Source organism: Poecilia mexicana, unplaced genomic scaffold (assembly GCF_051168715.1).
Source record: "Poecilia mexicana isolate PSO_F unplaced genomic scaffold, ASM5116871v1 scaffold_12, whole genome shotgun sequence".
Lineage (NCBI taxonomy): Eukaryota > Metazoa > Chordata > Actinopteri > Cyprinodontiformes > Poeciliidae > Poecilia > Poecilia mexicana.
Window position 1 is genome coordinate 13,146,589 of NW_028263381.1, and position 15,257 is coordinate 13,161,845.

At 43.3% G+C, this 15,257-nt stretch overlaps 2 protein-coding genes across 2 annotated transcripts; one reads left to right on the forward strand and one right to left on the reverse strand.

The window, feature by feature from the left end:
- Positions 1-513: 513 nt before the first annotated feature.
- brd10 (bromodomain containing 10) lies at positions 514-13,425 on the forward strand. The gene is made up of 10 exons (XM_014996577.2): positions 514-993; positions 1,736-2,369; positions 2,527-2,727; positions 3,895-5,471; positions 5,567-5,628; positions 5,735-5,824; positions 5,929-6,044; positions 6,157-6,368; positions 6,698-8,659; positions 9,688-13,425. Exons 2-10 carry the CDS (start codon positions 1,747-1,749, stop codon positions 11,568-11,570), a joined length of 6,726 nt encoding a protein of 2,241 aa, XP_014852063.2. The 5' UTR covers positions 514-993; positions 1,736-1,746; the 3' UTR covers positions 11,571-13,425.
- On the reverse strand, positions 12,209-14,746 carry mlana (melan-A). The gene is made up of 5 exons (XM_014996580.2): positions 14,666-14,746; positions 13,930-14,022; positions 13,700-13,796; positions 13,463-13,570; positions 12,209-12,457 (listed from the first exon to the last, which is right to left on the reverse strand). The coding sequence occupies exons 2-5, from the start codon at positions 14,016-14,018 to the stop codon at positions 12,389-12,391; spliced, it is 363 nt and encodes a 120-aa protein (XP_014852066.2). The 5' UTR covers positions 14,019-14,022; positions 14,666-14,746; the 3' UTR covers positions 12,209-12,388.
- Positions 14,747-15,257: the final 511 nt, after the last annotated feature.

Consider the following 15,257-nt stretch of genomic DNA (forward strand, 5'->3'; position numbering starts at 1 on the left):
GACATCTAGCGGTCACAACGGAGCATTGCTGTAAATTCGAGAAAACACTTTTATTTTCTGTTACTTATTAAAGTTGAAAACTGGGGCAAAGAATCCGATAAAAGTTTTACTTTAATCTAATAATTTGCAGAATAAAATAATTGTGTTGAAAATAAAGTTCGGATTTTAAGAAGAAAAAAAAACATTGTTTGAATGATGTTTGTGTTTTTCCTCATTTATGTATTTTTATTTTAGTGACAATACACCCCTACAGAAGTAGAAAAGCTAAATAAAAGTGCATTTTTGTTTGTTAACTAAAAACCGCTTCAAAAGTAATGAGCAGTCGAGCACAGGGCCTTTTGGTTTATTTATTATTATTATTTTACTTTTTCTCTTAGAGTTCCCGAGTACACATGTTTAAAAGCGGCTGATCATTATCAAATGTATGAAAAAAACAGGCTTTGGGCTTCCTCCGGAATGAAAACAAACCTGCGTGACGCAGGAACGAGATCGTTACGTCACAGTGCACACATTTGCATCGGGTGGACGTAAAGCATCTTTGGTGGACTGGACGCTTCTGTATTGTTTTACACTATTCAGACTGAATCGGCAGGGCTTCTGAACGCGACACATGCTGCAAAACTGTCTAAAGTGAGCGCAGAGATTTTTAAGCAGACGTAAATTTGACAACCTGTGATTAGTCTCATAGGTGGTGGAAAATTAACTATTATGTATTATCAGACAATCAGCTACTGTTACTTCGGCTAATGCTCTGTTAGCTTTCCCTGCTACCACTGACATCATTCCGTGCGATGACGACACTGAGAAGGCTGTATAACTTTCTACCTGCTGGACCTTAAATGTACTTAAAAAAACATTTACTATGGATGGTGAGCGGAGCAATTGCAGGCCTCAAGTGAGAGACAATAGCCAGCTAACCTAGCTAGCAGGCTTGCCGTGGCTGCTAAGCTTGCTAAGAGCTATCTTGAGAGAAGCCCCACTGAAAACGTCAAGGTATGTTGTTGAAGCAACCAAAGTTTGCCCATGGTCGCATTGTTTAGCTCCCCTTTTGCATGCGTTCATATGCGAGATATGATAAGGTAGATTTATTTTTCAAACTTTTTCACCGGCTTTGTTTTATTAGCTAACTTGCTGTTGCTAACTTTAGCCTCACTAGCTGTTAATCCTGGGAAAGGAAAAGTTTGAAGAGGTGCAGGAGACGCATAAAGTCAGTCATGCGGACATTTACGTGACAGGGATTCTGACTATGAACTAGAATTATAAGTGCTGTGATTTAGTTGCTTCTAGTTATATAAAGGCTTGGCACATTAAAGTACATAACAGTAAATTATGTAAAGATGTATATCTGTGAAAAGCTCCTCTATTTCACGTCTGAAAAATTAAATATATATGCAGTTATATCAATATATATAGCTATTGATTTGGATAGTTAATAAAGACAGAATAAAGAGTGACTAATCTAGTTTTCATTCCAATATTCTACTCTTTTTAAAAACTCAATTCTGTGTTTTTATTGGTCTGAATAGAATTAAAAGATTAAAGAAATGCATAACGCAGACTGCCAATATGTAAAGTGTGAATGTCACTTTTTAAATTGGGTCACTGATGTAAATATTTCTTTCGGTTCCTATCTTCTGAGTTGCACCTTCACACTTTGCAGATCTAGCTTCCATTTAGATGGGAGTGTTTTTGCACATTAAAGTTTCCCATTGGCAATATGTGTTTCTCTCCCCAGGTGTTTGTGCCATGGATCAGAAGGACATGACAGATCCAACTGTGACAGACCAGAACTCTGCAACTCTAGAGCCCACGGCTCGCATGCCTGTGCAAATGAAATGGATCAGCAGTAACTCTGGAGATATAACCAGATCCGAAGAAAAACACAGTAACGGCACCTGGGAACCAGAGGCTGTGGTACCGTTAAGCAGTCCTGGTGAAGATAGCCTGTCTGCGTTTCCAAGCGGTGACCTCTCGCTGCCTGAAGTCTGCATTTCAACCAACAGCAACAGCTTTGAGGAGGATATGAACTACGAGATTCAGCAAGCCTATAAGATATTCACAGTCTTTTTGTTGGACAAGCACAAAGGGATAACCAGCACGTTTCTCCATCCCATCGGCCACCATGACGCGCAGCATGGCATCGAAGGGGTTCAGGGACAGGTTCAGGCTCAGCTTAGGCAGTCGATGTGCTTGCGTCGCATTGAGGAGAAGTTTATAAACCAGGAGTATGAGAACATAACAGAGTTTGTTGCAGACTTCAGGCTGATGTTAGAGAACTGCTACCGATACTATGGGGTGGACCACTGGATATCCAAACAGGCTCAAAAGCTGGAAATCATGCTGGAGCAGAAGCTTACATTACTTTCCAGGTAAGAGCAACAAAGTTGCTCAGAAACCCAAATAAACTGCTTGAAATAGTGTAAATCTAAAACACAGTTTAATTTCAGTTGACATTACTGCAGACATACCATGTGATCACTGTTCTTCAAGCCCATGTAAGAATATTATCTTGATGTGCCACGCCAGAGTGCTGCGAGAAAAGACGTCCCTGGCAGTGACCTCTAAAGGTCGTTTTGGTGCAGAGGAGGAGCGAGGCTCTGGGGGAACCTCCACACGGAGGAGGCAGGCTTCTCGGTACCTGGCTACTATTACCGGCGGTGGCCATGAGTCTGTCATGGTGCGGACACTACGTCAGGAGGAACAGCAGAGGGTCAAGGAGGAGAAGAGGTGGGTGGATTTATTTTAATTTTTTTTTTTCATTTTGTAAAGTTACAAACATAAACTTCAATGTTTTTTGTTGGGGTTTTTCCCCCTGGTACTTTATGTGATATACCAACAGGAAGTAGGACTTAATTATAAAGTATAAGGATAAGCACATGGTTTGGAGAAGTTTTTTACAAATATTTGAAAAGTTCATTTCTATCCAGTCCTCTGACTTTGTGCTTAATAGAACTGCTTTTCATTACCATTCCAGCTGCAAGTGTGCATTCCACTTGCAGCATTTCTGCTGCAAGTGGAATGCTGCAAATTTGTAGACATGCACATTTCCGTTTACATGATTAAAAATGGAAATTTTCACAATTCTCCTTGCAAAATAAGTCAAGCTCGGTCAGATTCAGTGGCAATCATCACTGAACATCAATATTCAAGTTTTACCACAGATCATCAATTGAATTTATGTGTGGACTTTGATTGGGCCATTCCAATCTTTGTGATTGTTGTCCTGAAGGAAAGCAAACCCACAGCATGATGCTGCTGTCATGGATATGAGCAATATTGATTTTTGATTACAGACGGAAAGTAACATTTTGTTCTTGTATTCCAACTTTCTTCTTGCCGTGCTTCTATTAAGACCAAATTTGTGCACAGCAAACAGCTGTCTTGCTGACATAAAATCCCTCCACCTGAGTTGTGCATCTCTGCAGCTCCTCCAGCGTTAACTGGAGCCTCTTAGCTACATCTCTGACTAGCGCTGTCCAGACCTGCCAGTTTAGGTGGACGGCCACGTCTTTGTTTATTTGCAGTTGCGTCACATTCTTTGCATTTTTTGGGTGATGGATTGGAGCTGGGATGTTGTTGTGTAACCTAACTCTGCTTTTAACTTCTCTGCAACTGTATCAATTACCTATTTGTTTTTTGGTCATCATTATAACGTTTGTTCAATAATGATTCTTTTTTTTTTTTTTTTTTTTAACAAATCACAAGCAAGCTATATTTCCTTCTACTTCACATATCTGCAGCACTTCGAGTCAGTCTGTCACATAAAGAGCCGGATGAATATGCGGAAGCTTGTGGTTGTAATTTGACAAAATGTGAAAAAGTTAAAGACGTATGAACGCTGTTGGCGAAGAAGTAAATGCAGCAATAAACCGCTCATGTCTGCTGCTTTTCCAGGCAACGCGAGCTCGAGAAGAAAGAAGCGGAAGAAATGTCGGCCAAAGAGGTGGAAGAGTGGGAGCAGAGTCTGTTGTCGCAGGCCGCCCCGCACACCGTGGGCGCCCTATGGGAGCTGCCTGCCATCGGACACTTCCTCTGCCTTGCGCAGACCGCCCTCAACCTCCCTGAGATTGTGTTTTTCGAACTGGAGCGTTGCCTGCTGATGCCACGCTGCAGCCTGCTCCTGTCCAAAGTCATGTCCTCCCTGCTGTCCCCGCCGCAGAGGAGAGCCACGTTGCAACGTCGACCCGCGCTGCCGTACCGTCGCTGGGAGTCGGAGCTGAGGCAGCGCGTCATGGGGTGGTATCGGGCCGTCGGCGCCTACCATAACCAGCCCCGTCGGGCGGAGCAGCTGGGACTTTGCCACCAGTTCTTCAGCGTCCTGGGGGAGGCGAGTCCACTGGAGGAGAAACCCTTCCATTTGCTGCCCTTCTACCAGCGGGTTTGGCTTCTCAAGGGACTGTGCGACCATGTGTATGAGACGCAGAAGGACGTGCAGGACGCTGTCCTAGCGCAGCCCATCCATGAATGCAGGGAGTCGATTTTGGGCTACGACAGCAAAGAGAACGCCTACATACATTTCCCACATTTCTGCGGCGCCGACCTGAGGATCTACTGCCAGAGCCCTAGCGCTCCTCCAGCCTTTCCTTTCCCTTCTGTGCTGGTAAGGAGAGTTGAAACGAAACAAGGGACCGAGGGGAATGGGTCGGACGGAGTGAAGAGCGAGTCGGATCAAAACGACGCCTGTGATGGCGGCCCAATGGATACAGGCGAATCTGAAGATTCCGTGAAGAAAACAGTAGGGAGACTTGCAGTTTTTAAAAAGGAGAATGGAAATAGAGAAGACGATAAAAGCGGATTCAAATCGTTGTCGGGAATGGATGTTTCTGAATCGGAGTCCACTGATGGCGACTCCTGTGAAGACTCAAAATTAAATGTAAAAATATGCGCAAACTCGCTATTCCTCACGCAGGGCAGAAATGTTGATGAAGATGAGGTGAAAGTGAGTTTGAAAGAAGAAATTTCAGATGAGCAATCATCCATGCAGGAGCAGGTCTTCTCGTATGATTCAGAGCACACTATCAAAGCAGAAACGGCAGATCCCTGCCTGAACGTGGCCGAGCACAGCTACACTGGCCGCTCGCCTTCGTCTCCAGGTAAACTGGGGGTCAAAATGGAGGAGGCGAAATCTGCTCGGGAACATCAAACATCTCCCTGTTCGGATTGTTTAAAAAGAAACTTCTGTGACTCTAAATCTCCGGAGGACGTCCGCTGCTGCGGAAAGTCCAGACCAGCAACTCATTCGTCCTCTGAGACGACTCGACGCTTAAGCGAGGAGAGGCCGGATGACAAAACCTGGAATAAGAAAAAGAAGCGGAAGAAAAAGCGAACAAGGGAACAGCTGCCAGGAGTGAAAGGAGAGCAGAAGCATCTGCACAGTTTGAGGCCGCTGCCAGGCGAGGCTGCCAAGTCTGCAGTTCAAAGGGTTACCACAACAATCAAGAGGAAGGACAAGAAGAAAAAGTATAAAACAGGTGTGTGATTTATTTCTTTATTTTTTAAGCTTTACATTTGTTTTTATTCTAAAATGATACCACAGTAGTTCAGTCACCACTGCACTTCTTTGTAGGAAAAAACCCCAATTCTTTGAAAAAAGCGAAGGAAGAAACTCCTCTGGCACCAACATTCAAGGTAGTCTTTTACCATAACTCAAACCCTAATTGGTAACATAAAAAAATGAAAACATTTATACATTTTCTCCAATTCTCATCGGTTTGTCTTTCCTTGTCCTCTGAAGTTGGTGTGCAGCAATCTAGATGAACTGCGAGAGCTGATCAGTAAGACTGAAGATGAGCTCGACGAACTGGAGAGCATGAAAAAGAGACCGGTAGGAGGTCACCACTCTTCTGTCAAAAAAATGTTGTTTTACTCCACATCAGCAGACTAATAACGACTGAGTCTGCCTTTAAATCTTTGTGTGTGAACCAACAGGGCCGATGGTACTACAGGAAAGAAGCAGTGAAAGAGCTCCACAGTACTCTAATCAGACTTCTGAATGAGCTTTTACCCTGGGAACCAAAACTTGTTAAGGCCTACCAAAGAAACAGGTCAGAAATGTTTAAAAGTTTAAAAGAGCTGCTACTAATTGCGATATCTTTTACTGTTTCACCTCGGCTGTTCTGTTTTCAGTGAGTTTGTTTTGTGTCGTTTTCCGCTCAGACTTCGTCTAAAGAAGGAACATGACGAGTTCAAGAAGCACCCAGAGTACAACAACTTTGTACGCGAAGAGTGTGTATCGTCCTCCTCATCTTCGTCATCATCAGATGAGGATGACGACGGCTACGAAGAAACAGACGTGGAGAAGATTCATTGCAGAGATATAGAAGAAGAAGACCAGGAACACGTCGTTCCCAGAGGCCTTTGGAGTGGAGGTAAACTAGAATGTTGGCTTTTTCTACATTCCTCAGTCTGAGACGAGGCAACTGCACATTTGGCAGGTGTTAACAAGAGAGCAGGGGGCTGTGAATGTTACATGCAACAAGACTCAATTTCTTATTACACATAATGCCTGGTCAACCATAACAGATGGCTGGCTTTCAGACTTTTGCAGTCAGAAATGTTTGCATGCAAATACGATTCATTTGATCTGATGGCAGCATAGATCGTAATATGACATGCACTCACACCAACAGATGCAATTCAGCTTTTTATGAATGATAACCTGTCAATCTCTAACATAGAATCTCTTTTGTGTTCTTAGCAAGTGCCAGAGAGCCTGCTGCAGAGTCTGCTGCAGAGAAAACTCTGACTAGTTCACCTTCAAACCACCTTAAACTCCCTCTGGCCAGCAAAGAGAGAGGTTTTGCTCAAGGTGTTCTCACCAGTGTTACGTCTACTGATTGGAGAAGAGAAACGAGATCTGCATTAATATCAACGAGTCAGTCGGGCGATTCGACGTGGGCGGCTGGAATATCGCCACATACGTCAGCGTCGCCCACATCTCCCACCCTCAACCTGACGTGTAAACTACCCCCGGGCTACACGCCCATTCCCACCCTGCTGGCCAAAAGTGTGGGCAACAAAGTGACCTTGATGAGAAGACCGACAGATTTCCCAGGTTTATCCAATATAGATGGGCAGCTGAAAGGGTCTGCATTGACTAATCCAAAAGCGTCAAAAGCACAACCTTCTAATAACCAGGTGTCCCAACAGACTACAACAAAAGCACCAGTACAGACTGTATCGACAGGAGCTCTTCCTAAAACGGCACCGGGTGCAGTATCCCAAACTGAACCAAAAAGTCCCATCCAAGTGGTGTGTAAGGTTTCAGAGGGGGTGGGTCACCTTGTTAAAAAAGACAGCAGCAGCAGGAGCCCAGTCAATCCCCCTGCTCATTCTGTTATGGATAAGAAAACTGTAGAGAAGGTAATGCAGCAGGTGGTGTTTCTGCCTTTCAGCCATCTTGTTCAGAAGAATGAAACCAAGGCAACCGGTGTGACTCCACAACAATCAAATGTCCTTCAGGTTCCAGTTTCCAAAGGGACCAGTCCTGTGTGTATATCAACGGATGTGCCTGGATTCAGCATTCCTGACGGCAAAATCCCTGTTCAGCAGGTCGCCCCGCTTACAGATGCACGGACGCCGGGGAATCCTGCACCCTCCACTTCCCCCATTCTGCAACACGGGACCCCGAACTCCGCCAGACCTAAGGGGGCGCCGGTTTGCACTGTTAAAGCCAGCACACTAAAAGGTGGCCTGCCCACCCCGTCCATTGTCACAGCTGCTGCCAGAGCAGCCACTGCTGAGACTGTTAAATTTACAGAGCCCAAGCAGGAGCTGAAGACCGTCTGCATCCGTGACTCTCAGTCCATATTGGTGACGACTAGAGGCGGCAACACGGGGATTGTCAAAGTCCAGACGTCTTCAGAGCAGAATTCGCTGGGGTCTTTCCCTACAAGTCCTGTCATTACTATATCTCCTCAGTTAAAAGCCTTTCTTGTGTCCAAGACCTCAACAACTCACACTGCTTCGGTTCCCTCTCATGTTCCAGGAGGGGCAACTGCCCAAACCCAGAAGCATTGTCCTTCAATATTAACAGCCCCTCACACTGCCACCATTTCTACACCAACTGCGATCACAAGCAGCTCTCCTGTCAGAGGGCTTGCAAGCAAGACAACAGGCACTGCTGCTGGTTTAAGTCGAGCCTCTTGCATCGCGCCAGTTTCTACTGTTGTAACCAAGATTTCCCAACTGGTGAACACGGCCTCTTGCGGTTCTCCTTTTCCGCCTTCCACTTTGAAAAACAAGGTTGCCGTCCCGTCCCTCAGCAGTTCTGGTGTTTCCAAAGTCCCAGCACAGGAACCCATCAGCAAGACTGGTGTAAAGCGCAGCAATACAGACGAGATCTCCCAGGTTACTAAATATATCCTCGTTACTTCAACTTCTTCAGTGTCTTCAAACCAACCCTCGTCAAAAGGGACGCCTTCTTCCACGCAGTCGGCCGCCGGTTCAAGAGTCGTACGTGTTGGCCAGCCCACAGTGACAACATCCACCACCTTTAGTGGGGCCATATCGAAGCAGATGATGGGAGCTGGGAGTGGACAAGCCACGACCGCTCCGTTATCAAGTTCGACTCTACAAATGGGTATAAGTTCAGCCAAGCCTGTTGCCTGTGTCAGCTCAGACGCATTGTCCAAGGCCAGCAACAGTACCGTCCAACCAGGTAGGTTCTCTTAAAGTAAACCTCATTTGAAACCACATTTACAGTCTCTTTTTACACAGATTGTAATTGGCTGATTATAAAAATCGAAATGCTGTAATTGCAATCACTTACACTTCAGTCTTGTAGTTGGATGTTTTCAGAATCTCCTGGGTGTTTAAAATGTTAGATGCATTGACCAAATGTGGCATTCTAGTCTTGTGGGGGGCAGGAGGATTTGCTGAATCTTACAATTCAAAATTATGTCAGTTCTGCCCATAACCTCATGAAAGAACCTTAAAAAGTCAAGTACTTGATTTAAAAACTTCAAATTGCCTCACTGAACCGGCCAGAAACACTAGCACAAATTAGAAGAGCTAAACAAATGTTTCTGCAGCTCTATATGAGATTTTAAATCTTTATGGTGCTCTCGTAAAGCTTTTTTTCTTATGACACACAAATCTTCCAGCTTTCGCCACTTATAGCTTTTTATTTTCTTTCATTAAAAAAAACAAAAAAGTTTTGCTGCATTGCCGAAGTTAAATAAAATGTGGAGATACTATGCTCTCCATCCTACTCCGAAATGTTTCTGTCCTTCCCCACAACTTGCATGCAGTTGCAATCTCAGCTTTTGTGGTTGGCTATCAGTCTGACGAGCGAGACTGAGAGGCGCCCTGCTGCGTTCATTTATTTTAATTAGGCTCAGGTGGACTGTTGTGAAATCGAACACGTATCCACAGTAACAGCAGCAGAACCCGTTGTCAAGTGTTGCAATCGAAAGTCTAAATGTCAATCCTTTTAAGTTTTAGCAGCTTAACAAATCACTCAAAAGCTTTTTAGTTGTGTGATTATGTTGAAGTGTTTGTTTGATTGAGAAGATTATCAATTCATTTCAAGAGTTATGTGCAAAACCTTTGAAAGGGTCATAAAATTTTAGCCAAAGTTTAAAAATATTGTTTCAATACTCAATTAAACAGCTCACTCTGAACATTGTAGGAAATTATGTCAATTACACTCCTATTAACATTCTTAACATTAATTTGTCTCACCAGGTGTTCCGGTTCCTTTACTAGGAAAGACGACAACAGTCGGCCAGACCATCTGTGCTCTGTCGCATTCTCCTTCGAAGGCCTCAACAGTCCAGATATCAGGCTCATACAGTCCCACCACAGCTGGACTGGTCCCAATAACAAATTTATTTACCATTACAAATTGTTCCCCCCACCTTGACACTCGCACTTCTTTCTCGGCTGTTTCGCCAGCACAGGGTGTCCCTTCCACTTCTGTGATCTCACAAACAAGCTGCCCGTCGTCTTCTGCTGCCATTCTGCCTGCGGAAAACATAAAAAGGAAAGAACTTCTTGTCCCTGCGTCTAAACTGTCCGGCAGCTGTCCAGCTCAGGTAACCACTACCAATTGCCCGGCCCAAACGAGCGCAGCTTTCCTTGACCCAAAGCTGTTGCATATTAAAAGTGGCAGGAGCGAGGCAGGTCCACCATCCTGTAATAAAACCCTTCCTCTCCTCTCTTCTGCACCCACAACATTCTCTGCCTCCACTTCTGGCCCAGTTACACAAAGGATAATCCTCAACACTTCCACGCACCTTACAGCCGGCACGCAGATTGTCCTAAATAACGCATGCTTTATAGTCCCTCCCCAGGGTTTGGGCCCTGGCAGTCATGTCCTTCTCATCTCTAATTCTGCACCACAAGTGCCTGCTGCCACCTCTACTAGCTCTGAGGCGTTTTTGCCCCCTAAAGGATCTAGCTCTGTCATTGTGAGTCCTCAGGCACCAGGTTTACCCCAATCTGCAGTCAGGCTGCCCAGCATGCCAACTGTAGGTTCTCCATTTGTAGCATGCACTGGTCAATCTTTGCTGACAGGCACTCCTCATGTTATGCCATTCAGACTCACAGGAACACCTGGCTTGGGCTCATCAGTGATTCCCAGTAAAACAAACGTAGTATCAGCTCTGCCTAGGCTCTCACCTGCACATGGATGTAACTTTGGGTTGCCTCCAGTATGTACATCCACTTTGATCTCTTCTCCCCCAAGGTTAGCCAGTGTACCTATTTTGGCTTCCCCAGGTAAAACTACTGCTCCTTCCCTTGGATCAGGACTTGCTACAATCAGGGTCACTGGTGGTTCAGCCACACCAACTAACATTTCAGCTACAGTATCCACCTCCTTGTCCAGATTGTCGGGACCTCTGTCATCCCTACCTGGTTTACCCAGCTCATCAACTGGTGCCTTGCATAACCCCGTCACCCCAGTTCCCGCAGCTTTGCATTGTTCTCCTTCTGGCCACTGTGTGGATGCACCAGCAACTCTCAGATCTGTTATACGTCCAGAGCAGACGGCAGTTAAAGTTGCAACATCCTCAGCTGCTCAGCCACAGAGTTTAGTGCAAGCAGCATCAAGAAAGACGCCACTCAAAACAACGTTGCCAGTTTGTCAGCCTGCACTCTCTGGAGCTCGGACGCAAGAGCTGCCAACAGTGGCCGTCCCACCAATCTTAAGTACAGCAACCAGGACCCAAGCACTGCCAGTCGCTACTGTTCCGCCGATTGGAAGCACTATCAGCACCTTCGAAATGGCATCTGCGGCGTCTGCACCACCAGTTAGCACCACTCTGACTTCAACTCCACCAGATACATCACTGATGACAAAAAGCAGCATCACTCCACCTGTTATATTGACTAACCAAGCATTTCAAACAAACTCTGTGCAGACATCATCACTGGGTATGCATGCTAGCTTACCATCCAAGCTGCTCACCAGCACTGATGGTGCCGTGTTGAGCACTGATCAGTGTCAGGTGAATCAACCAGAGAAGACCGCGTGTCCCAAACCCCGGGACGCTCTGGTGGTCACCCCCAACAGCTCCGGTGGGGTACTACGAACACATGATTCCACTATACAGCCTCATCACTAAGTGAAGCAGCAAACCAATACTGAGCCAACTTTTTTGAATGTTCTCTAGTTATGGCTGCTTTGATCCATCTCACATTTAAGCACCAATTAAATTTCACAACTCGATTACATGACCTTTCTTATGAGCCTGCTGTTAACACACTAAAATGGTGGATTGTGTTGAGTTTCTGGAGTTCAAACTGAAACATTAATGTTGCAGACTGTCAGAGGTGGCATTTGGCCAGTTATCACAGTAAATCAGAAAGGTGGAAAGTAGGGGACATTATTCAGCCTTTTAGATATTTGTCTAAGGTGTAATAATTGGTTTACTGTTGTTGCTTTGTCTCATACTAATTACAACTGCCTACATTCTTTTACATCTGTCATGTTTTTTCAAGTAGTAACTGTTTTGAAAACTACATTTACTTTTTTTTGTAGAAATATGAACTAATAGATACATTTTTACAATATCTTTGAGTCCATGTAAATGTTTTGGAATCACATTTATTTATTTTTACCATATAGATTTTTAAAAGATATTTACTAGGTACATTTTCATTGAACAGCTGTGGACATAATTGCATGGAAATAAACAATGCGACTGTCCCAAAAAAAAAAAAAAAAGTGTTTTGCAATCCTTGTTTCCTGAAACAGCCTAGATTGTATGTTTCATCTTTATTCATGAGAAGATTTTTACAAAGCAAGAAAAACAATGTATTTTTCTGTAGGTGCCATTCATTTATGAAGTGCGTCGACAGTGATGCTTGACATTTTATCCAACAAGTTCTGAGTTTGGTTTGCACATGTTCGCGTTTCTCTGTAGATGTTGGTCTTTCTCGCTTAGGGGGAATAAGGAGGCGGCAGTGGTCCTGAAGAAATCTTCTCATAGGCTGGAGGAGCATTAGGAACCTAGGGTAGAGTTTGAAAAACATCTGAATGCAATAAGATTGATTTGCAGAGAATTATAATGCATTGACAATGTAAAAATTATTACCTCAACAAATAATTTCAACTGTCCCTACAACTTTCATAAAGTGGCCTCTGCTCTTAGACGCCCTTGATTCAGGTCTTTATTCTGCTGATTTTGTTTCACAAAGGAATACTAAATGGTCAATTTTTAATTTCAGTATTTTTATTCAGCCATGTAAGAAATCTCAAGTTTTTTCCCATGATCACCTAAACCACAATCACGCAAAATTAATGTAATTGAGGCATTTTTTAAAAGAGATGGGTTTGATGTGAAACAAAGAATGAACATGCAGAGAATATGCACACTTTTAAGTGCAGTGGAGGGATCACAGTGTTGCCATGGGCCTGTTTTTCTTCCAGGGTCTTGAGAACCTTGTAAAAAGTGCTTGGCATCATGGGAGACAAAACTTAAAACTGTGGACAATCTTGAAGAATTACTCTTTGAAAATTGTTCAAAGATCCCGCTCTCTGCATGCTCCAGTCTTGTGAAATTTAATTTTTTTTTTTGGTTTGAGGGTGGTGGTGGGGTGGGGGGGTGACAATAACTAAAAAAGTAGTTTCTTAAGTTTTTTTTTTCCCCTACACCGAGTAGTAAAATTTTTCCTTCTGAAATAAAAGATACATTTATTTCAAAGCTTACATGTCATTACTCAGGGTGCTCATAAATGTAGAGGGCGCTGTATGGTAAGTGTTTCAATCTGAGCGCCCCGGCCCTCTGCTTGCTTGCCCAGTGTGTTCCACACTTCCCTTGGGAATGAGACATTTTTAATACCTCAGCCTAGTCTGGTGATATAATAATCTCCCTCAGGCATCCACTGCATTGCATCGGCTTTACATGCTCTACTCTCCTGTTCTCAGAAGGGCTTTGAGTCTTTTGAGTTTTTCTTTGAAAAAAAAAAAAAAGAAAAGACCATTTAGGATATAATGTAACTATTCAACCCTTACCACTGATCGGAAGCTGCCAAAGTCAGAAAGAGCCATTTTGTTGTCTGCTGAAGTCCCTGGCTCTGAGTACTGGCCTCCTGTAAAACCTGCAGATCCTGAGCCCACGCTCTGCATTGAAGTGTTGAGGTGAAACAAAGGATAATATATATTGGTAATAAATTCCTATGTGGATAGCATAAAATGAGTTACAAATTTAAAAATTAATAAAAGGATTTAAGTAAAGTGAGACGGTCTCACCCTGATTATTTTGTAGCCGCTCCTCTTCTTTAGGTACCAGCAGCCTAGAATGAAGAGGCCAGCGAGGACAACGACCAGAAGACCTATGCCGACTGCCCTGGAAGTGATGACACTTTTTTTTTTTAGTCTGGAGTCACCCTCTCTCTCCCCACAAATCTTTCAACTCAAAATATATTGCAGGATTTTTCTAGATGATAATTCATTCAACCGCAGATAAGTAATCTGCTTACTCCTCAGCTCTGACATATCCTCTCCGTCCGCTGGCAAAGTAGACGTTGAAGTCTCCACGAGGCATTCCGGCTGTACGATTGCACAACATCAAGCTGAAAGTCAACCAGAGACAGCCTCAAAATTAGAAGTAGTCAAAGTTAATTTTCTCAACCAGGGAATTAATTTGTGTTTTTGCATGCTTGTAAAAGAGCATATATTGAATTCAAATAACCATATGGACATGCCAATTATCACACTATACTGGTTGAATGAAGATTAACCAGAATAAAAAAAAAAACTTTCAGATGAGAATGTTCAGAAAATGTAACCCAAAAAGCGATGCTATCATAAAAAAGTTGAAAGTCTGATCAGTTATGAATATTTCTATGTGTTCATTTTAATTTAAACCATAAGTCTGTTTTTCTAATAATGCTAAATGTTGCACTGCCACATATTACATTATTAATATTTTTGTTAATGTATGCTGGGAGTTTTTTGTGAACAACTGACATATCTTGCTACATTTAATGAACTGAGGGAAAAAAATACAAATAGGATAAACAACCTCTAACAGCAATATAACAAAATAAATCTGTGTTTTTCTCATTAACACCTCTTGCAGTTAAGAACAAAGTTATCGTCTGCACATTATAGCAATTATTTCTGATATTCCTGAAACATATTTAAGTATAATCCTTCACCTTATGCCAAGTCCTGTGTTACTTTTACTTTTATGCAACAACAGAATAATCTTACCTGATAATTCCCTGGTGCCAGGCTGCACTCCTTCAGATTGGAGATCCTTCTCAGATTATGGCCACCAAAGCTCTGTGCTCCTCTGCTCCTCAAAACCCTTTCCTCAGTATGTGGGAGAGCAGAAAGGGGCAAACAAAATTCCTCATGACCGTCACGGGTTAGAAACTCATGGTTAAACCCATTGAAACGGCGTAATTACCGTGAAACCCCCGTGGCCTTAAGCGCAACACTCCTGTCCACTCGTGAAACTTCAAGAGTCAGCTGCTGGCCTTTCATGTGAGAGATAATGTGTGTGTTTGTTTTGGAGATCTCCAAGAACTGCACTTAGCTTACATAATTTCAGATGATAATAGCTTCATATACAAGATATACAAATGAAGCTGTCTATGTCAACTTTATGATTATATGATACAATTTTTAAAAAATAACATTGTATTGCATAATTTCTTCCAGGATCTTCTCTCCAACTTCTAAAAGAAAAACAGATTTCTGTGAACAGCCTTGGACTATCTTATGATTATTTTGTCAGAGACCATGTAAAAGAACTTTTTTTTTTCTCACAAGAGAAGAGATGCATTGTGGTTGCAGGGCG

Bases quoted from the DNA above. Each gene is read 5' to 3' on its own strand.
- brd10 (XM_014996577.2), top strand. From the start codon at position 1,747: ATGGATCAGAAGGACATGACAGATCCAACTGTGACAGACCAGAACTCT. The intron at 5,629-5,734 runs GTAGTCTTTTAC...TGTCCTCTGAAG, and splicing joins CTCTGGCACCAACATTCAAG to TTGGTGTGCAGCAATCTAGA. The intron at 5,825-5,928 runs GTAGGAGGTCAC...GTGAACCAACAG, and splicing joins AGAGCATGAAAAAGAGACCG to GGCCGATGGTACTACAGGAA.
- mlana (XM_014996580.2), bottom strand. From the start codon at position 14,018: ATGTTGTGCAATCGTACAGCCGGAATGCCTCGTGGAGACTTCAACGTC. The intron at 13,797-13,929 runs GTAAGCAGATTA...CATCACTTCCAG, and splicing joins GGATATGTCAGAGCTGAGGA to GGCAGTCGGCATAGGTCTTC. The intron at 13,571-13,699 runs GTGAGACCGTCT...ACTTCAATGCAG, and splicing joins GCGGCTACAAAATAATCAGG to AGCGTGGGCTCAGGATCTGC.